The 20,502-nt window shown below is 71.2% G+C and overlaps 4 protein-coding genes across 8 annotated transcripts in view; 2 read left to right on the forward strand and 2 right to left on the reverse strand.

Moving 5' to 3' along the window:
* The window catches only part of LOC140661674 (espin-like), a 12,528-nt gene extending 9,251 nt beyond the window's left edge, over positions 1-3,277 (forward strand). The window contains 3 exon segments of the mRNA XM_072884191.1: positions 1,990-2,069; positions 2,151-2,162; positions 2,261-3,277. Coding sequence (XP_072740292.1) covers positions 1,990-2,069; positions 2,151-2,162; positions 2,261-2,408 — 240 coding nt within the window. The 3' untranslated portion in view covers positions 2,409-3,277.
* Positions 56-1,435, forward strand: LOC140661606 (espin-like protein). Its single transcript, XM_072884029.1, has one exon. It carries the CDS (start codon positions 56-58, stop codon positions 1,433-1,435), a length of 1,380 nt encoding a protein of 459 aa, XP_072740130.1.
* Positions 3,147-7,941, reverse strand: TNFRSF25 (TNF receptor superfamily member 25). The gene is made up of 7 exons (XM_072884187.1): positions 7,681-7,941; positions 4,970-5,165; positions 4,731-4,862; positions 4,483-4,635; positions 4,311-4,392; positions 4,164-4,216; positions 3,147-4,078 (listed from the first exon to the last, which is right to left on the reverse strand). Exons 1-7 carry the CDS (start codon positions 7,939-7,941, stop codon positions 3,450-3,452), a joined length of 1,506 nt encoding a protein of 501 aa, XP_072740288.1. The 3' UTR covers positions 3,147-3,449.
* On the reverse strand, positions 7,379-14,529 carry PLEKHG5 (pleckstrin homology and RhoGEF domain containing G5). Of its 5 annotated transcripts, none has more exons than XM_072884180.1 (19): positions 14,475-14,529; positions 14,173-14,275; positions 14,032-14,092; positions 13,839-13,930; positions 13,624-13,760; positions 13,399-13,547; positions 11,632-11,817; positions 11,284-11,454; positions 11,113-11,208; positions 10,974-11,024; positions 10,706-10,855; positions 10,517-10,627; positions 10,298-10,447; positions 10,077-10,214; positions 9,652-9,771; positions 9,419-9,551; positions 9,030-9,345; positions 8,188-8,955; positions 7,379-8,069 (listed from the first exon to the last, which is right to left on the reverse strand). In XM_072884180.1, exons 1-19 carry the CDS (start codon positions 14,512-14,514, stop codon positions 8,060-8,062), a joined length of 2,982 nt encoding a protein of 993 aa, XP_072740281.1. In that variant the 5' UTR covers positions 14,515-14,529; the 3' UTR covers positions 7,379-8,059. The 5 variants fall into 5 exon arrangements, with proteins under 5 accessions (XP_072740281.1, XP_072740286.1, XP_072740284.1 ...); XM_072884182.1 differs by lacking the exon at positions 7,379-8,069 and having other exon boundaries at positions 8,184-8,955; positions 9,030-9,160; positions 9,230-9,345; XM_072884185.1 differs by lacking the exons at positions 13,399-13,547; positions 13,624-13,760; positions 13,839-13,930; ... (1 more) ...; positions 14,173-14,275; positions 14,475-14,529 and adding an exon at positions 12,580-12,710 and having other exon boundaries at positions 9,030-9,160; positions 9,230-9,345.
* Between the last annotated feature and the right edge of the window lie 5,973 nt (positions 14,530-20,502).

The raw sequence follows: 20,502 nt of genomic DNA on the forward strand, positions 1-20,502 counted from the left end.
CGGCGGCGAGCGCGGTGTGGGCACAGCCCAGCGGCTCAGGACCTGGCGAGACAGCATGCGTGGCATCGCCTCCGGCTCCTGGCCGTGCCGGGGGACCACCCCACCTGCATGCAGGGGCGTCGTGCCCCGGGGGTGCCGCGTGGCAGCGGCAGCGGCACCGGGTGCACGCGGTGCGGCCTCGAGAGCCCCTTTGCCCTCTTTCCCGCCGCAGCCCCGGAGCCGCTCACCGCCCCCGTGCCAGTGCGGGCCACCCACCCGCAGGGGCACTCCGGGACCCGCCGGGCAGCGGATGCGGGAGGAGGAGGTGCGGCACCTGGAGAGGCAGCTGGGGAGCCTGCGGGTGATGCACGAGGCGCAGCCGGTGCAGCCGCTGCCTGTCACCCCGGCGCCGCAGTGCTTCGCCGTCGCCCGCAAGGACCCACTTGCCCGCAGCAGCCAGCCCCCCACACTGCCGAGGAGCACGGCTGCGCCTCCGGCCACCCTGGGGGGCCAGGAGGGACCCGGGCTGAGGGGGGCTGTAGGCGGCCCCGGCACCCAGCATGACGCCCAGCACGAGATCCTGGGCTGCGGCGTCTCCGTCCGCAGCCTCAAGGCCAACTACGAGGGGCCGGGGGGGGCCCCTGTGCCCCTCCCCAGGGTCACCAAGCGCAAGCGGGCGCAGCCCCCCAGCAGCACGCGTCAGCCCGTCCTGGACGAGGAGTACGGGGATGGGGCACCGCGGCGGAGCCGGCCAGCACCGCTGGAGCCAAGGGGCCCACGGGAGAGCGCCGAGGCGCGCAAGGAGCGTGCGGTCTTCTTCTTCCTGGAGCACTGGAAGAAGCGGGCGCTGGCGGCAGTGCCTGGGGAGGAGCGGACGTGGCGGCCGGGGAGGCGGCGGCTGGCGGCGGGGCGGCTGCTGGCCCGCTGGAGGAGCATCGCCCGCCGGGTGCCGGGGCAGCAGATCCAGCAGCTAAGCCGTGCCACGGTGCTCTACTGGCCCCAGCACTTCCTGCCCCGCATCGGCGGCTCGCCCATGCCCCACGACAGCCTCCCGCTTGACCTCTTCATGCTGGGCTACTTCCAGCTGCTGGAGATGCCGCTCAGCCCCGAGGAGCGGCGCTTCCGCCACCTCCTCTGCTATGAAATGTTCGACCGCCTGGGCAGCCACAGCTGGCACCGCGTCCGCCGCTTCCACCGCGCCGTGCTGGAGCGGGTCGAGGCCGGCCGCTGCCGCTGGCTTGATGGCTTTGAGGACCTCGTGCAGGAGTTTTTCGGGGACGGCCCCGCCGCGGTGGCGGAGAGCCTGCTGGAGCCCCCCACCGTGGCCCCGGGAGGGGAGGGGGGGGCAGTGCCAGTGCCAGAGCTGGGCGAGTTCAGCGAGGAGGACATCTGCCGCTTCATTGACCGCAGCTTCTCCTTCTGGAAGGAGAAGGAGGCAGAGATGTCTGACACCTGAGCCCGGCGGAATGCTGCGGGCTGTGCCAGCGGTGTGGCGCGGGGCTGGCTGGGGTCAGGCACCAGGGGCAGCCGGAGGCAGCCAGGGGCAGCAGGACCCAGTGCCCGGGTGTGCCCAGCCGCCTCTGCGGCTCTGGCAGTGCCGTGGCTTGGCTCGGCGGAGGGCTCGGTGTTGGCTCGCGCGGACCCGGGCAGAGGTTGCGTTGTGCCGCTTGCCGTGGCTGTGTGTTGTGCGGGGGTGAGCGCTGGAGCTGCGCTCCCCTCTGGTGTGGTGTTTGTGGTGCCGGGGCGGTGTGGGCCCCTGCATGTCGGTGCAATAAAGCTGTGGTGTGCTGCGAAGGGCTGGCCGCGCCGCGCACTCCTTCCTCCTCCCCGTGCCGGCAGAAGGTGGGCGGCGAGGGGCGACGTCGGCGAGCCGCGCGCTGGCCGGGAGCGTGGCTCAGCCCAGCTGCCAGCAGGATGCGGTGCCACATGCCGGGGCGATGCCACCGCCCCGCGGTGCCGGCAGCAAGGGTGGGCTCCTGGCAGTGCCGGTAACGTGGCTGTATGTTGCAGGAGAAGGAGGAGGAGGCGCGCCTGGCCAGCATGCCAGCCTGGAGGAGGGACATCCTGCGCAAGAAGCTGGAGGAGGAGAGGTGAGCCGGGGCCGGGGGAAGCCGCGCTGGCCAGCCGCCCCCACGGCTCCGCTAACCCCGCTCTTCCCTTTGCCTTTGCAGGGAGCAGAAACGGTGAGTGCCTCGAGCCCCTTCCCTGGGCGGGCGGGTGGGAACGGCGGCTCCGGCAGCTCCGGTGACCACGGCGCCCCGTGCCCTCCGCTGCCAAGCAGGAAAGAGCAGGAGAAGCTGAAGCGGGAGGAGGAGGAGAAGGAGAAGGAGCAGTCGGAAAAGCTAAGGACTCTCGGGTACGATGAGACAAAGCTGGCGCCCTGGCAGCGGCAGATCATCCTCAAGAAGGGGGACATAGCCAAGCACTAGCCACGCCACGCCACGCCCCGGCTCTTCGCGGTGGGAGGAGGCCGGCAGGTCCCGCCACGGACCGGGACGCGCGTCGGCACCCTCCTCCCACCGCGGACGGCCGCGTAGCCCAACCCGGAGGAGCCCCCACCGCTGCCCCAGGCACCTGTAGCCCTCGTCCCGCTGCCGCCAGCCCGCCGCCACCCCGTGCTGCCCTTCGCAAAGCAAGCTGCCGCGGTGTGGGGCACCTGGGTCCTTGCGTGCCGCCCGGCTCGACCGCTGCGGCTGGGCTCGCTGTGCCACCCGGCTCCCCACTGGCACTGCTCACCGTTGCAGCCGCGGTGTGCTCGCCTCCGCTCCTGCCCCTCCCACCTCCGGAGCCACTCGAGGCTGGCTCCCAGCTCACCTCCACCCCAGACCGCCTGCCTTTCCAGCGATTAAAACGATAAATCCCGCCAGCAGTGCCCCGCGCCTTCCTGGGGCTGCCCATGCCACCCCTCCTGCCCACACCGTGCCGTACCCACCATGGTGCCCCCATCGCCCGTCCCGCCTCCGTCACCCACGTCGCCACCATCGCCCGCATCCCCACATCACCTGCATCACCACCATCACCCACATCGCCCCCCCCACCTGCAGCGGCCACATCATGGGTGGTGGCCCTGATGCCAGCGGTGTCCCGGTGCACGGCTGGGCCAGCGCAGCCCCAGGAAGAAGGGCCGGGGGCCGGCGGATGGAGAACATGCCACTTTATTGGGGCGGGTGCAGGTGCGTCCAGCAGCGGGCGGCCTCGAGAACTATCCCATGGGTTCACGGCAGGCTCGGCGCCCACTCGTCCCGCGAGTGGCCAGGTAGCCAGCGTGCCGGGGCGCGGGGTCCTCCCCGGCCCTGGGAGCAGGGGGACATAAATAGGGGGGGCGGGCGGGCAGGGAGGGGACATAAAACTGACATAAAATGTCTACACGGCGTAAGTAACAATACTTAGGGGTACGGCTCAGCCAAGGCACCCAGCGAGCCAGGGAAGGGCCGGGACCTCCCTCTGCCGGGTCGGTGGTGCCAGCGGGGTCAGGGGCCCGCCAGCAGGCTCCGGCGCAGTGCCTCGGCACAGCCAGCCAGCTCCATGCGCTCCAGGGCAGTGAAGACACGGTCGAGCGTGGCGCTGGTCTGCTGGCACCAGCGCTTCAGCATCTCGTACTGCTGGTCACGGATGTGGGCCACCTCCAGCTCCACCAACTCGATCTCCGCCTCCCGCAGCTCAAGCACCCGCATGAACTCCTTCCAGCGCCGCACCGGCACTGCGTCGATGACGGCATAGAGCTGGCTGCCCTGCAGCAGGGTGCTGCGGGGGTCCAGAGGGGCAGAGGGCTCCACCTCGCCGCCCAGCCGTGCCGTGCCGCCGGGCTGCTCCTGCAGTAAGGCCCGGTTCTCGGAGCTCCGCCTCGCCGTGCCGGTGGCACACTCCGTCACCTGGGAGGGGGATGGCCGGGTCCAGCATGTGCTGTCCCACCCCTGGGCACTGGCCTGGCACCACGGCGTGCCCACAGCCCCGGCCACGGGGGGGGCCGCCTGTGCCACAGGGAGGGGGCTGCCTGCTGGGGCATCGTGCCGGAGCCACTTCCTCTTGTGGTAGATGGCGAGGGCGCCCAGGAAGAGGGGCCCAGTGAGCGCCAGCAGGACGTACTCCAGCCCTGAGCCTGCAAGGAGGAGCGGGAACATCCCCGTCAGCCAGCCGGCACGCTGTCCCCCGCACCACCGTCCCCAGCCCCACCACTCCCGCACCTCGGCTGCCGCACACCCGCTGGCACTCCTTGCTGCATGTCTCCGGGGTGCTCCTGCAAGGAGAGGGGAGCCGTGGGTGCCGTGTCGCACCATGCCACGGGCCCCGCACATGTCCCCACATGGGGCGCAGGGAGGGTCAGTGCTTACAGGTAGCATGGCCGGCACTCGCTGCCCTCGGCGTAGAAGTCAGGCTTGCAGCTGCCGCAGAGCGTGTCCTGCGCCTCCGAGCCTGGGGAGAGGGCGAGCGTCAGGCAGGGCGGCACAGCCAGAGGCGGCACCGCTGGTGGTGGCACGCCGCAGGCCGGCCAGCAGCACTCACAGGGCTGCTGGATAAGCCGCCCAGGGCAGGGCTGGCACTGCTGGCAGGAGAAGTCGCTGCAGTGCTCATCGAGGCAGTTACGGAAGTGGCCGGGCTCGCAGCCGCAGGCGACGTTGCTGGTGGCCGAGCAGTTGCTCAGCACGCTCTGGAAAGCTGCAGGAGACAGGCGGTGAGCGGCACGGCACGGTGCTGCATGGCACGGCACAGGACCGTGCGGCACGGCACGGCGCAGCACGCCGCCAGCTCACCTTGGCGTTCACACTCGTAGCAAGCCTGGCACTTGGGGAAGGTGTTGGGCTGGGCGCGGAAGGTGCCAGCAGGACAGGCGGCGCAGACGCTGTCGTTGCCGTGGCTCGAGCAGGGGCTGACCAGGAACATCCCTGCAGGGACAGCGGGGTGACAGGGAGCACGGGCACGCAGGGCGATGTGCCCGGTGTGCCACAGTGTGCCACGCTGTGCTGTGCCGCACCGCCTGGGCGGCTCTCACCTGCGGGACACTGGGTGCAGCACTGGTGAGCGCCCTCGATCCAGTTCATGCCAGGGGGGCAGGGGCGTCTGGTGGCGTGCCTCCGCGGGCGGTTGGGCAGCCGCACCGGGACCCACTGCTCCCATGGCGTGGCGCAGTCCTGGCACCCCGCGGGCTGCGATTCACTCGCCGCCAGCCACAGCGCTGCCAGGATCACCTGCGGGCAGGGAGAGGGCAGGGATGCAGGCAGCCGGGGCGCCCCAGGAGCCGTGCACCTGCGGGGAGCAGCCCTCGCACCCTGCTCCCCACTTTCCGGCTGCACGTGCTGGGCTGTCTGAGCCAGAGCCGAGCCCGGCCGGGTGCAGCGTAGTCACCAGTGCCTGCGCCAGGCAGGATGGCTGAAGCCGCGTCCCCGTGCCCCACAGCTGCGCGGGTGCGTGGCCCCAGGCTGGGAATGCCCCGCGGCAGCCCCTGCACCGTGCTTTCCCCGCCGAACCCCAGCAAGCAGCTTCCTGCTGGTGCCGCGGGGCACACACACCGCGGGGGCCGCTGTGCCGCCCCCGGCACCCGGGGGGCTTCCACGGGGTGCCCCTCGTGTGTTCTGCAAATGGTGCTGCCAGGCTGGCAGGGAAGGGGACCACCCGCCCCCCTCTGTGTCCCCAGGGACAGGGACGAGGGAGTCGGGCGCATGGGCCGCCAGCGTGGCCAGTGCTCCTGCCCACGGGATGGCCAGGGCCCACGGGATGGCCAGCCCGGGGAGGCTCTGGCAGCCGGGCGCGGGAGGGTTAGCGCTGCTGGCATTGACTTTCCTGGAGTTTATCTCTCTTGCAGAGGAGGCGATTTCCTCCCTGAGAGGAAGCCATACCCGGCCTATGCTCTCCCCGATGCTATCGCGCCTCGTACGTGCGTTCCAAACTAGGTCACCGCTTCCCCGCCCCGGGGTGCTGGGCGCTGCACCCAGGGGAGCCACGCTCCCCAGACGGCCCCGGTGGGGGCGGCGAGGGGGTGCCCACACCAGCACCCCCCGCCCCAGGGAGGGCAGGGGGCTGGGGGACCGTGGCGCCGGCAGCGCGGGCAGGGAGCCAGGGGATTCCTTGCCGGGGGCTGGATTTCCCAGCCGTGATGGCCCCGATTACAGCAGCTGAATCATTTTCTATTAAACCCGCCACCGCCAAGGGACTGGAAACCGCGCACGGGCCGCCCCGCTCGCAGAGCAGCACTGGCAGAGCGGGGCGGCCGCCTCAGCCCCGGCTGCTGGCAGCACGGCTGAGTCACCGCCAAGGCACGACCGTCCCGTGGCGGGGCCCTGCCTGCAAGCGGGCGGCTGTCCCCTTCCCCAGCACGGGGAGCAGGTGCCCCACGGGCAGGGCGGCCGCTGGCACAGGTGCCGCCCCACCGCTGGCTGCGCGGCGGGGAGAGCCACCGCTTCCTGTGCCGCGCAAGTGCCACCCCTGCTTGTAACGCGGCCCCGGAAGGCCTCCGCTCCCAGCGCCTGCGGGCCGGGTCGGCCGCCTGCCCAGCCCCAGGATGGCCCCCAGCAGCCGCCGCCGCCGGCAGCCCTGGCCCACGCCCGCAGGCTGTCAGTGCCGCCGGTCCCCGTGGCAGTGCCCTGCCTGCAGCCCCGTGGCTGAGCCCGCAGTTCCCACGGCCGCATCGTGGCCGTGCCTGCAGTCTTCATGGCTGTGCCTCGCTGCGGGCGCTTCGGTGAGGCAGACCCCGGTCCCAGGCGTTCAGCCAGGTGGGCGAGTGTTTTCGGCACGCTTGGCACTGGGCTTACCCCTCTCCCCCCCGTCTGGTGCCACCCCACAATTGGTGCCAGGGGCCTGCGGGACCCCGGCGCCGCTGCACTCACCCAAGCTGCCCCTGGGCAGCAGCGCTTCATCCTTGCGGGCGATGCGGCTGGGTCATGCCGGGGCGGTGAGGGGACCGGGGCGGTGGGCACAGTGGGGTGTCAGGGCAGCTCAGCACCCGGGCAGGGTGCCCCGGCACCTCATCGCCACTGCCACCGCCAGCGTGCGACGCGTGGTTACTGACTGCCAGCCCTCCCCACACAGGCTTTTACACCCAACCACAGCAGGAGGAAATGCTTTTTTGGAAATGAGTTCAGGGTGTGTAAAACCACGACAGGAGTGCCGGGAGCAGGAGGAACCAGCGCCACCTCACCACGGGCCACCCGGCCGCCACCCTCCCTTTCCCGCTGGCGCAGACCCACTGTGGCCGGGGGTGCGGGGGGTGTGGGGAGCGGCACCGACGCCGCTCCCCAGGGCTCCATCCCCACCTCGGGCCCTGGGGCACGAGGCTGGAGCTGCCACCAGCCTCGCTGCGGTGTCTGCCCCGGCGGGGCTCCCTCAGCCGTGCCACGTGCCCGTCCCGGTGCTGCCCAGTCATCGGGTGCCGCCGTGGCCGAAGGAGAGGTGAGGCGGGTGCGAGCGTACACCAGCTGCTTTTATTGCTCGGCCGGGACGCGGAGCACAGCCCGGCACGGGACAGCAGCCGCCGCTCTGGCCGCCGTCACGTGCCCCCGCAGTTCCCACGCTCCAGCCCCGGGCACTGCCGTCCGCTGCTGCCCGTTTCACCCCACAGGGCAAACCCTGCCATGGCCAGACCCTGGGGCCACCGCCCGCCCCAGCCCAACACCGTTCTCTCCTGCCACCAGCCCCAGCCTCCTCCCCGCACCGCCCGCAGCACCATCCTGCCGGCGTCCCGTCCCTCTCAGCACCTTCCCCACTCACCACCGCCAACGTCGTCATCCCTTCCTCGCCCACGGGAGCTGCCCCATGGCCCTCCACAGCCCCCTGCGTCCCCGGGGCCCCCTGCCTGATGCACCATGGGGCAGCTGAGCCCTGACCGGCAGCCCTCATCTCTGCAGACAAGGGTTTGGCATGAGCCGTGTGCCATGTCCATCCCCTCTCTGGGGAGAAGCAGGCAGCCCTGTGCTGTCGTGCCCAGGGCACTTCCTCGCCGAGGGGACCGGTCTGCATCCCCATGTGCATCCCCACCGGTGTGGCATCCCAGAGCCCGCTCCGCCCGGCCCTGGCATTACTCTACGGTTAGAAGCAGGAGCAGCTCCTCGGCGTGGCCACGCATCTGTCCTTGCCACCCCAGCAGCTCTCAGACCTCCCTGCAAGGCACAGAGTGGGGAGAGACGCCCTCAGTGCCGGGACCCGGCACCCGGCCGCAGAGAGCACCCGGGAGGGCCGGAGCATCCTCCAGGAGCATGTGGGCAGGCGCGCGCTTACGAGGCGGTCAGCGTGGAGTTGAGCAGCAGCGTGGTCCGGATCCGGTAGAGCTGCGCCAGCGTCAGCTTGTGGTGCTGTGCCGACCGTGGGTCCGAGAGGGTCCGGCGGGCAGTGGGCGGGGGGTCCCGAAACAGCTGCCCTGGGAGGGGTGCTGGGCTCTCCACCGGCTCCTCCGGCTCCGAGAGCTCGGAGGTGGAGCTGCTGCTGCTGCCAGGGGCAGCCGGGGGGCCAGCGGCTTGGCTAGTCCGGGGGGGGCTGGCGCAGAGGTCAGAGAGGCTGCGGCTCTGGCTGAGGGGGGCCGGGGGGCCGGGGGGCAGGAGCTGGGGCAGGCTGGCCTCCGACTTGGACTTGAGCACCCTGGCTGGGCAGGGCAGGAGCTGCACCGGCGTCTGGCGGCGCAGCCGGGGCGAGGGGGGCCGCGGGGCCGGGGGGGGCTCCCGCCCCTCCTCGGCCACCCCTTCCGGCTGCTGGCCAAAGTCCCGCAGCGAGGTGGGCGAGAGCGTGCCGTAGGCGCTGTCGATGGAGGACGAGCGGCAGCCGCCAGCCAGGCGGGCCACACCATGGGGCAGGGGCACGGGCAGGGCGCCCGCGGGCAGCTCCCGGGTGGGGGTCTCGGCAGAGGTGGGGGTGTCGCCGGAGGTGCCGGTGCCGACGGAGGAGCCGTCCGAGGCCGAGCTGAAGGGCCCCGCATCCCAGTCCGGGGAGGAGAGCTCGTCGCCGCCATCCGCCGCCACCACGGCGAGGGTCTCGGTGGAGCCATCGGAGGGGCTGCAGGGGCAGCAGGGTGAGGAGGGGGCTGCGCCAGGCCGGGGGGTGCGCGGGGCCCCCCTCCCGCTCCCTACCACCGCTGCGAGTCCGGGCTGGCGCTGCCACGGCGCAGGACAGTGGGCGAACTGGCGGCTGAGGCGCCGCTCTCGCTGTCCTCCCGCTCCTCCTCCAGGTGCCGGCGCTGCCTCAGCTGCTGCAGCAGGTTCTGGGGAGGGGGAGGCATCAGAGAGGCACGAGGCACCTGCACCCCCCGCCCGTCCCCCGCGCCCCTCACCTGGGCGTTGCGCACTGCCTCGACCCAGCTGCGGCACAGCGACTGCCCGCTGGCCTGGAAGGTGTAGGCAGCCACCGCGCTCCCCAGCTCGTTCAGGTAGATGAGGAGGAAGGAGCCTGCGGGCAGGGGCCGTCAGCGGCGTCCGGGGCCCCCCCCCCCGCGGCCCCCATCACCCCTGGTGCCGCTCACCCGGGTCCCTGAGCTCCCGGCAGACGACCTTGTCCACCAGCAAGGGCTGCCGGACCACCTTGGTGCGCTCAGCCTTCTTGAGGGGCTTGGTGATGAGGAAGAGGTCGGTGAAGAGGAAGCAGTAGACGTCCATCTGGGGGCAAGAGCGGGGCCGTGGGCACCGGCCAGCACAGCGGGCGGGGGCGGGCGGGCAGGGGCCAGGGCTGAGGCCCCGCATCCCCCATGGTCCTCACCTTGCCGTCTTTACCTTCCCGCATCCGCAGGCTGCCCTCGAGGAGGAGCTGCCGGGTGTCCTCCGGGGAGGTGCCGGGGATGGGGGCCGTCAGGTCCAGCCGCAGGAACTCCTTCAGCAGCTGCTGGGAGCCCCCGGCGTCAGCGCCAGGCGCGGCGTGGGGTTGCATGGCACGGCATGGCATGCGGTGACATGGGGTAGCATGGCATGGCATGGGGTGGCTTGGCACGGCATGGCACTGGGTGGCATGGGGTAGCATGGCATGGCACGGCATAGGGTGGGTTGTCATGAAATGACATAGGGTGGCATAGCACGGTATGGCATAGGGTATGGCGTGAGGTAGCATGGCACGGGGCGGCATTGAGTAGCATGGCATAGCATGGCACGGGGCGGCAAGACACAGCGGCTCCGCCATGCCCAGCGTACCTTGTCCACCTCATCTGTGCTGCCCTCCACCACCTCGTAGGCGTCAATGCGGTCGAGGATGGCGGCCAGGCGCTGCCGCTCCTGCCGCTGGCGCATCCGCGAGTTGACGTGGTTGATGAAGTGCTCCACAGAGCCAATCTGCGGCCGGGGCGGTGGGTGCGAGGGGCCGGGGGGGACCACCCCACGCCACGCCCCGCTGCCCCATGCCCCCGGCCCCTTACCATGGCGGTGACGGCATCGCGGGTGCGCGGGTCGTCCGTCTTCTTCAGCACGGACTTGAGGAGCAGCGGGTACTTGGTGAGGCGCTGGTGGGGCTTCACCAGCATGTCGCTCAGCTTCAGGCGGCTGCACTGCTCGTGCTTCTCGGCCCACTGCAGCACGCAGGTGTCAGCCCCGGCACCGCGCCGGCATCGGCCCCAGCCCCCGCCCGCTCCCCTTACCGTCACGTAGGTGCGGAAGAGCTCACTGTCCCGCAGCAGCGCCCGCATGTACTCCATGCAGCCCTCCTCCTCCATGCAGTACCGCACATAGGGCTTGAAGAGGGAGCCGAACTGGGGGGGGCGCAGGGGGGGTCACCGCAGGGCGCAGCGCAGCACAGCCCCCCACCGTGGCACGGGGTCCCTACTCACCATCTTGAAGCCATCGAGGAAGTCAACAGGGTCGAGCAGTGCTCCGGTCCGGCGCGCCTTGGCCAGCACTGGGGCCATGACACCGCGCCACAGCTCGCAGTGCAGCCGGATGATCTCCCCGATGTTGCCGAAGAGCCGCTCGGCATCCACCTGTGGGGTGAGGCAGGCAGCTGCGCAGGGACGGCACCCTCGCCCTGCCGGCGTGGCCAGACCGGGGTCCCATCCCCGACCCGGCGGTCCCCAGCCCCCGCAGCCTCCCACCGCTCACCTCGCAGAGCAGCCCCGACTCCTGCAGGTTCAGCAGGCAGCAGAGGAAGAGCTGCAGGGACAGAGCAGGGAGCCGGTGGGGTGCAGCCGCGGCCCACAGCCCCCCGCCGCAGCGCAGCACGGCTGCCGCCGGCACTCACGTCGGTGATGACTTTGAGCTTGCGGATGTAGGTGGCCTCGGTGTGCAGCAGCTCCCAGATGGCTTCCTGCTGGTGGCACTGCCGGCGCGACAGGGCCTGACGGGCTGAGCGTCAGCGCCGTGCCGGTGGCCGGGTAGAGCCACCGTGGCCCCCCAGCTCCCCCGGCCTTACCTCCGTGCCCCGGATGATCTGCTGCCAGCTCTCCTCCAGCACCAGCCCGGCCTCGTCCCCGTCCTCCTCCCAGGAGTCACGGTCAAAGCGGAGCTGGGGCGGCAGCTTGGGCAGCCCGAAGGCGCTGTAGGCGTGCAGCCTGCTCGCCAGCTGCTCCAGCTTCTCACTCTCCTGGCCGAAAGCGGGGGGCAGAGCGGCTGGGCAGGGGGCCGGCGGGGACGGGCCACGGACCCCCTCGCCCTGCCCACGGAGCTGGGGGGGCTCGAGCCCCGGGGGGACCCGTCCCAGCTCCCCAGCATCGCCGCGGGCAGCTCCCGCACCCGCTCCCCGCGCCCACGTCCCACCTACCCGCCCAAAGGAGCCGGCGCCGGTGCCGGAGCCGAAGAAGCCGCTGAAGCGGCTGGCGGCGCGGTTCTTCCAGGTGTCGGTGCCGTTGGCGGGCACGGAGCCGCCGCCGTGGGGGGCCAGCTCGGGGCCGGGGATGCTGGCGTCCCCCAGGAACTCCGTCATGTTCTTCCTCCGCCGGCCCAGAGCCTGCGGCGGGGACAGCCGGCGGCCCCGGGGTCAGCGCCCGGCACCGCGCGCCCGGGCCGCCGGGACGGGGGCAGCACGGTGCTCCAGCGGGGCCGACCGCGAGCGCCCGTGGGACAGACGGACGCCCACGCGGCGCCCGCGGGTCGCAGGGTCCCCCCGGCCGCGCTGCCCTGCCCGCACTGACCTGCCTACCTGCATCCCGGGGGCGCGGGGCCCCGGGGGCTGCCCGGCCGGGCCCAGCCGGCGGCGGGCGAGCGGCCCCGGCAGCGCGGGGCTCGGGGCGTCCCGCGGGGCGGCAGCCCCCGGCCGAGCCGCCCGCCCCGCCGCGCTCCCCGCTCGGACGGCCGAGCCGGAGCCGGAGCCGGAGCCGGAGCCGGGCGGGCAGCGGCCGGGCTGCTCCGAAACAAAAGGAGGTGGGGCCAGCGCCGAAAGCCCCATTTCCCCCGTGCCAGATAAGCCAGCCGGAGCCGAACAATCCGCCGGCAGAGATCAAAGCCCCCCCCCGCCGGCCGCGGGAGCTGGGTCACGGCCAAGCGGCTCCTGCCGGCCCCGGCCCCGCTGCGCTCGCCGCCGCCCCCCCCCCGCGTAGCCCCGGGCTGCGCCGGGCCGCGCCCGTCTCCTCGCCCCGGCACAAGGAGCGGCAGCGCCGGGGCCCCCCACCCGCGGCCGAGCCGCGGGACGGGGGCACACAGCCGCCGCCGGCACGGCCCCGCGCCCCGCCGCGGCCCCGGCCCCGGCCCCGGCCCCGGCCCCGCCGCTCACCGTGCCGCTGCGGCCCCCGGCGCCCCGGCTGCCGCCAGCCCCGTCGCCCTGGCGTGGCGGGGCCCCCGCCTGTCCCCGGGAAGGCAGCTGGGGCCGAGACCCCTGTGGGGGCGGCTGGGGGCCGGCTGGCCCCCCCGTCCTACCAGGGCCGTGCCGGTCCCGCAGCCAGGCATCGTAGTCCCGGACGCGGGTGGCCACCAGCCCTGGCCACACGGCCAGCTTGCCACCTGCAAGGGCCGCTGACGCCGGGCCGAGCACCGTGTCCCCCCCGCCGGCAACCCCCAGAGCCACTCCCCGTGAGCGTGGCAGCCTGCTCCCACGGGGAGCGGTGGCCAGCCCGGCCCCACGCCTTATCTGGGGCCAGAGTCCACGGGGCAGGACCGAGCTGTTCTCGGCAGCTACCGGGTGCCGCGGCAAGAGGAGGGCCAGCGGCCAGCGCGAGCCCCGGGGCCGGGACGGCACCAAGTGGCTGCCACGGCCAGGGCCCCCGGGGCTGCTGTTTGCCTTTGCTCTGATGCCAGCCTGTAAGCGGCACGGCTGTGGGGACCGGGGCCACCGGCTGAGCTGCCACGCCTGGCACAGGCTGCTGCCCGTGCTCTGCCACCACGGCGCAAGCCAGCACGGCGCAGCCAGCACGGCACAGCGAGAAGCCAAACTGGCTCTTGGGGGCTCCGGGGGGGGTCTTCAGGCCACACCGCAAAAGGCCATGCAGGAGATGCCGTGCTGCTGCCCCGTGTCCCCGTCTTCCCAGCAAGGATGGCTACGGGGGGATCCTGCACCCCACCACGTCCTCCCCCCGTGGCTGGCACCGGCACTCACCAGGCTGTCGGCACCCTCTCGGTGTCCCGGCACCAGCTCTGGCGCTGGCCCGAGGAGCGCAGCGGTGCTGACCGAGTGCGGGATGGGCAGGCTGGCCGACCTGGCGTCCCGCACCGCCTGCTCCACCTTCAGCTCGTCCCCGGGCTTGGCTGTGGGAACATCGGGCGGTCAGAGTCCCCTGGGAGCCCTGGGGCAGCCAAGCCTCCCGCCAGGCCCCTGCCACACCTTTCACCCGCAGGTAGTGCCCCCCGAAGCGGTACGCCTCGAACTGGAGGGAGAGCGGCGTGTGGGACTGGTCCAGGTAGATGTCCACCTTGCCCGGCTCAATTGCCTTCCTCTCGAAGACCGGCAGCAGCACCTCCCTGCGGGGACACAAGCCCCGTGTCCAACTCCATGTCCGTCCCCGCGTCCATCCCTGCATCTGTCCCTGGCAGACTCACCCCAGGGACTTCTTCTTCGCAGCCGGCACGATCTCTGCCTCGATGTCAACGCTGAGGTCGAACTTTAAGGTGAAGCACTCCTTGCTGGGGTCCTGGGGGGAGGTGGCAGCCGCTCGCCCAGGGGTCCCTCCCGCCCACTGGGGCCACGCCGCTGCTCCGCAGAGCACCCCAGGGAGAGGGGCCGGTGCCTTACGTCCGTGTGCCTGCGCCGAGCCTTCTTCTTGGGCAGCTTCAGTGCCGAGCTCCTCCGCTCCCTGCGGGCACAGGGTGGGCAGGGTGATGGGGATGCCGCGGGCTGGGGACGTGCAGGGGACATGCAGGGCCGGGGGCTCACCCTCTGCTATCCACGGGTCCCTCCTCCTCCTCCTCCACATCAGAGGCAGGGCTAGTGCGCGGGGGGCACGAGCGCGTCGACATGTTGCGGGCCAGGATAGAGCCTGCAAACAGGCGTTGAGCTGGGCTGTGCCGGGACGCCCGGCCCGGTGCCGGCTCTGGCTGCGTCCCACTCCCACCCCTGTGCTGCACCAGCCCCAAGTGCATCCCATGGCCATTGCTGCACCATGCCGGCCCTGAGCACGTCCTGCTGCTGCAGAGCTGCTGGGAGCGGTGGTGCCGGCCGCATCCGGCCCGGCTCACCTTGCGGGGGCAGGTCGAAGCGAATGTGGCCGAAGTGCATGGGGCCATGGAGGCGGCCGTCGCAGAGCTCACACAGGCTGAGGGGGCCGCTGCGGTTCAGCCGCCGGCACTCCGCGTGGTGGCATACCTGTGGGCGCACGCATCAGCTGGCCACAGGCTGCCCAGGGGCTGCCGGCCATGGCACGCCAGCGGGAGGGACGGGCAGCACCATGAGCAGCGGAGACCCCCCTTTCCATCCCCAGCTGCTGCCGGCACACCACTCGCGGGCAACGCTGAGGCTGGAGCGGGCACAGGGAAAGCAGCATGAGCAGGATACGGCCATGAGGCGGAGGGGTTCTGCACCGCAGAGCCCCCCCTCCCCTGCTCTGCTGCACTGAGCAGGGACCCCGGGAAGGCTGCACATGCCCGGGCACGGGGAGTGGTAGCCGGGGGACAGCTACCTGTGCCCGTGCCACCCGCACCTCGCCTGGTGCAGGGGAGGCCGTGCTCCCGCGCTGCAGCCCCTTTGTGCTGGCGAGAGCAGCGTCCCCGCGGCAGGACGGAGGAAGCGAGCGTCTGCGGCAAAACAATGCTTGAAGCCGGCGCGTTTCCTCCGATTGTGAGCCGGCTGCGGCTGCAGCCCCAGCCCCACCAGGCATTCACAGTGGGTTATTTTTAAACCCCCGGCCAGGCCCCCAGCACAGTGCACAGCCTGTGACCCCCGGCCAGCACCCGCCTTGCTGAGGGCTCTGGCTGGCCCCGCTCCTGGGGACCGTGGTGCTGCCGGCCACTGCCAGCGAGCCCCGCTGCACCGGCACGTCTCCATCCCCGTGTGGGACCCCCATTGCTGCCCTGCACGCAGAGGCGGTGTGAGGGGCTGCCGGGGAGGAGGGAGCCCTGCCTGGGCTTGCCTACAGTGCGCTGGGCTGCTGAGGGGAGGAAGCACCCGTGCAGCTCCAGCCGCCCCCGCTTCCTGCCCTCCTTCCTCCCAGCGCTGCTGAGGTCAGAGCTGACGCGCTCCCGCCACCCGCGCGCTCCCCGAGGGGCCACCAGCCCCTCCGTGGTACCCAGCGCCACAGCACTCGCCGGCGTCCTGCCATGAAGCAACCACAGCCCCGGAGGCACGCTGGCCTCACCGCCAGCCCAGGACACCCTGCACCCCTGGTCCCAGCCCTCCTCCTCTCCCACCGCGTGCCCCAGCCCAACACCGTCGCGGCCATCTGGCACCTGTGGGACATGGAGCGCAGCCGCGGACTCCGGGCAGTGACTGCAGCTGGCGCTCACTCGGTGGGGACCCCCCAGGACCCTCAGCAGCCGCCCTGCCGGGATGCGGGGCTCCCTGTCCCCCCTGTGCCGGCGACTCAGCCCCGGGCTCGTCCCCGCAGGAGGGCCGGGCGCGATGCCCAGACCCCTCTGCTCGCCCCAGGGATCAGCTCCCGGCCCCTCCCGGCCCTCCCGGCCCCGGTGACCGTCCCAGCTGCCCCGCGAAGCAAGGGGGGACACAATGCAGCTCCGTGCCGCGGCAGGACGAGCCCCCAGCCCGGCCAGGACCCCCCGCCCCCCGCTGCCTGCCGGGCGCCCTTGGGGCTCTCTGGCAACAGCGGCGGGGTGGCCCCGGCGGGTCCCTCCCAGCGGTCCCGGCTGCACCCAGAGGCAGCCACAGCCCAGCACCGCGTGTGGCCCCGCCGGCGCTGGCCCCGCCACCCCAGCCGCGCAAAGCCAGCGCAGCAGCACAGCTCCCGGCGTGGCCGGCACGCCGTCCTGCCCGCTGCGCCAGAAGGACACCGCCCGCGGTCCGGCGCAGGAACCCCAGGGCCTCACTGGGAGCTGGTGTGTGGGTGCAGCCCGGCCCCGCACCCGGCGGGAGACAAGGGACTCTAAATGGGCTCTGGCATCACGTTAGCGAGCGGGGGCACTGACGGGCAGGAGCGGATTAGCCTGAATCACACCAGCTAGGGGAAATGGGCAGCCGCCGCCGAGCCGTTAAATGCCGGCGGGGCCACAACGCCACCAGGGAATGCATGCCCGGCACGGGCCAGGGGGACACAGCTGGCAGAGGGACACAGCTGGCAGGGAGCTGCCCGCCGTGCCAGGGGGGCTTTGGTGAGCGGCAGGTTGGGCAGAGCTGCCGGCTGCCCGTTCTCACCCGCAAGACCGACGCCAGGCACTGGCAGGAGGCAGCTGCCTGGCGCTGCCCACCACCCCATAGGACCCACCTTGGCCGCCTTCCTCTCGCCGGTGCAGTCGGGGTTCTGGCAGCACAGCACCGTCTCCTCAGGTGGGCACGGCTCGGCTGTGGGAGAGAGGGGGGATCAGTGCTGGGGTGCCGCGGTGAGCCCCCTCCAGCCCCACTCCCAGCCCTGCCCGCACAGGGGGGCCACGCCGAGGCTCCCACACTGCAAACCCCGGCTTTAAGAGCTTGGCAAAGCGCTTGGGCTCAGCTGAGGCTGAGCCTGCCTGCTCCTGCCTGCCCCACCGCCTATCCAGGGGGACGAAACCCCGTGCCCAAGAGCCAGCGCTGCATCCCCGCCGGGGGAAGGCGACGTGCATCCCACAGCGTCAGGATCCGGCACCTCCTGCCCGGCACCTCAAGTCGCAGGATCAGGACGCAGACCTGCCCCAGCTCCCACGCAGCCGGCACGGACCGGGGCTGCAGCAGGACCGCTAAATCTGCCACTTGCCAGCCCCCAAAGGGGCTTAGGAACCACGTTAAGCTTTGACAGTTAAATCGGCCTTGGGGACAAATCCTATTTTGAAGGCTTTTATTATGTGTCTCACCTAATCATTTAAAAATAACAGACTCCGGATGGCTTGCAGCAAAAGAGCAGCATGAACACCATCCTGCAGCGCAGCCCCGCTGCCGGGCAGGGATGCTCTGGTGGGAAGCTGCCCCGCCAGGCACGGAGCTGGTGCAGGGGATGCGGAGATGCCAGGCGGCTTGGCTGCCCCGGGCGGCACCGCCGCACCGGCCGGCATGGCCACACAGGCCCCAGCAGCGGGGCAGCCGGCACAGGGGCTTCCCTTGCCACGCCACTCCCCTCTCCCGCATCCCTCCTGCCAACAACAACAGCATCTGCGCTGGCCCGAGTGGGACCGTGGCCAAGGCCGGGGTTAGACTCAGTCTGTGGGAAAAACCGCCTTTTGGGGCCGCGCCGAAAAAGCCACTGCTTCTGTCGAGAGAGGGGGCGGCCATCCGGGCCGGCACTGGCTGCCTTGGCTCCCGGCCGGGAGGCGACCCAGGCGCAGGCAGGGCTGCCCATGGCGGCGGGAGCTGCCGGCCCATGGCAAGGCCACTGCGGCACTGCGGGAGCTGCTGGCCGATGGTGGGAGCTGCTGGCCCACGGCGGGGCCGCTGCGGCACGGCGGGAGCTGCTGGCCCACGGCGTGGGGCAGCCGGGCCAGGCTCTGCCCGCCGCCCCCGGAGAGGCCGGAGCCGGGGCTGCTGCGCTGCCCCCGCGCCGGGAGCACAATGAGGGCTCTGTCCCCGCAGCGCCCGCCGGGCCGGGCCAGCCCCCCGCTGCCGCCGTTTCACTTGACCTATCGGGAATAATAACAGCAACAAAAAAAAGAAATTCTTTCATGCACCCGAGGGAAAGTTTTCCAAATTCACTGAAAACTCGAGGCCGGCCAGAGTGGCTGGCGATGCCAGGGACCAGCCTCGGGCTGTGGCTGCCGGCACGGCCAGAGCCGCGTGGTTCTTCCCGAAGGCTGGCCCTGGCAGCGAGGCTACGGTGCAGTAGGGCCCCGGGCGTGCCGGGTGGGAGCCCCTCGGCATGGAGCGCGCACAGGAGCCCCAGCGTCTGGCAGAGGCAGGAGGGTGTCTGGGCCCCCACCAGACGCTTCAGGGGCCGGAGGAGGGATCCCGTCCGCACCAGCTCCTCTCCCCAGCTGGTCACCTCCTCCTGCTGGTACCGGCTGTGTTACCATGCTGGCTCTTCCGGTGACGGCAAACGAGTTTGAAACTGGACCATGCTTGCACCAGCACGCACCGCGGCAGCTCACTGTTCCGGACATCGCTCTGAGCCAGGAGGGAGCGGTGCCGGCAGCACGGGCAGCTCACGCGGTGCTCCCCGGCTGCACCTGCAGCATCCCCGCCGCAGCGTCCCTGCGGCAGCCACGCTGCATTCCCAGGGCATCCCCGCTGCGGCCGGAGCTTCTCCCAGCCCCTCACCCTCGTTGCCAGGGCTGGAGATTTTTGGCCACCCAGCCCGCGACTGCCCGCAGCCCCACGCGCTGCCCCGGCCACCTACCCCCGAGCTCCTCGCTGATGTCCAGGCTGGAGCTCCAGGAGAAGCGCTCCACCGCCCCGTACTCCAGCCCGGCCAGCCCGGCGGGCAAAGCCTCCAGCTCGTAGGCGCCCCGCTTCCTCCAGTACAGAAACATCCTGGGGTCGCGGCTGGGGGCCCCCGGAGCCGTGCCCGCCCCGCCGGGGCCACCGGTGGGACTAGCCAGGGGAGCCCGGCTCCAGCTTTAAGAGCGGGTCCCGGGCCCCGGACAAGCGGCGCATTCACGCCGGCGGCTGGGAGCCGCAGGGCGGCCGAGGGTGCTGCTGGAGGCTGCCCAGCGCCCGGGCGGGGGGCACACAAAGGGCCTTTCTTCGGCCTCCTACAGACATTGCACAAATTTCACTTTCCGCCGTCTATGAAAGACATTCGGCCGCGGAGACAAGACGCGCTTGTGATTAAAATAATCGGCATGAAGAGAGGGGCTGTTCGGCAGCTCCGCCGTCGGATGGCTTTTGCGGGGGCAGGAATGCACCGCCCCGAGCCCTGGCTGCACCCCCGCACCGGTGGGCACGCCGGGGGCCCCCAGCCCGCGCCAGGAAAGCCAGGTGGCTTTAGGGGGGTTTTCCCCCTGCTAAACCCAAGCAAACGGGAAGGCACCGGATAGGGCTTAAAACGCGCAAAGGCAGCAAAGGATGGCATCTTTGTCCTGCCCCACACAAAGCTCTCCCTAAAATGGGGAAAAACAAAACACCGCACGGGACGGTCAGCCAGGCTGCGACCATCCCAGCCCCCAAACTCATCAGTGTCAACAGCATCTTCTCCGGAAGGTGCCACGTGCCCCCCATAGCTTTGCTGCTTCTAGGCACCCTTTACCAGAAAAGGTAGCCAGAAATTAAAAAAAAAATATGGTTGCTGCAAAGTTAATAGATGCTAACATATTAAAAAAAAAAAAATTCCTGCTTTATTGAGCACATCCTTGATGCTTTAAGTGCCAAGTAACCGATTTCCTATCAATCACAGTACTGAGTGCCCCCCTACCCCCCCCCGCCGAGGTTTACGCTCCAAAGCCCCCGGCCCCCCTGTTGCCGCTTACCCCTCGGGGCAGCCCCGTGGCGAGTGCCAGGAGCCGCACGGTCCCCCCTGCCCAAGGCTGCAGCACCCACCTCCAGGCCCCGGGAGCTTGGTCCCCCCGCCCCGGGAAGGCGCAAACCCGGACACTCGAGGCCGCAGGCACAGGGGCGTTACTCACTTGTCCCCCGGCTCGGGGGGGGGGACCCCCGCCCGGCCAGCATGGGGTCCATCGCCCTCGGCTGGGCGAGGTGGATGCCGAGGCACCGGCGACAGCACCGAGGGGGATGCTCTGCCCCAGGGGGATGCGGCGCTGGGCGTTTCACCCACGCTGCTCACCCATCTCACCTTTCCCGGAGCCTTTTCCGCCCGCTCCCCCGTGACTTGAACCCCCGCCTCGCCCCGCCTGGGATTTCCCCCCCGGCTGCACAACGGCCCCTGTATTTATTTTAGCCACTGTTCGGGCCAGGTTGCCGGCCAAGTCCTTCCTTCACTGCCAGACCCAGCCAGATGGGGATAATTAGGCCTGGATTAAGTTAAAGCTTTAACTCTTTAAACAGCAGCAAAGCTGCACAGCCCCTCGCAGCTCCTCTCCAGCTCCGTCCCCTCCCCGCTGGTCATCCCATTTAGTTTGTTGGTTTACAGGTACACGCTTCTGGAGTGCTAGGAAATCTCCTCACAAACCAGATTAAAAGCATTTTTTGCAGATTACTCACGCCCACAGTGGCCGCCAGCCAAAAAGATCCAGCACCGAG

The sequence above is a fragment of the Ciconia boyciana genome, chromosome 19 (genome assembly GCF_034638445.1).
Source record: "Ciconia boyciana chromosome 19, ASM3463844v1, whole genome shotgun sequence".
Taxonomy (NCBI): Eukaryota; Metazoa; Chordata; class Aves; order Ciconiiformes; family Ciconiidae; genus Ciconia; species Ciconia boyciana.

Excerpts from the sequence above, each read along its gene's own strand:
- TNFRSF25 (XM_072884187.1), bottom strand. The coding sequence starts at position 7,941 with ATGCACATGGGGATGCAGACCGGTCCCCTCGGCGAGGAAGTGCCCTGG. Across the intron at positions 4,863-4,969 it reads CTGCACCCAGTGTCCCGCAG|GGATGTTCCTGGTCAGCCCC; the intron begins GTGAGAGCCGCC and ends CTGTCCCTGCAG. Across the intron at positions 4,079-4,163 it reads GCGGGTGTGCGGCAGCCGAG|GCTCAGGGCTGGAGTACGTC; the intron begins GTGCGGGAGTGG and ends TCCTCCTTGCAG.
- LOC140661606 (XM_072884029.1), top strand. The coding sequence starts at position 56 with ATGCGTGGCATCGCCTCCGGCTCCTGGCCGTGCCGGGGGACCACCCCA.
- PLEKHG5 (XM_072884180.1), bottom strand. The coding sequence starts at position 14,514 with ATGCACTTCGGCCACATTCGCTTCGACCTGCCCCCGCAAG. Across the intron at positions 14,093-14,172 it reads GGACCCGTGGATAGCAGAGG|GGAGCGGAGGAGCTCGGCAC; the intron begins GTGAGCCCCCGG and ends CTGTGCCCGCAG. Across the intron at positions 10,215-10,297 it reads GCGATGCCGTCACCGCCATG|ATTGGCTCTGTGGAGCACTT; the intron begins GTAAGGGGCCGG and ends CCCCGGCCGCAG.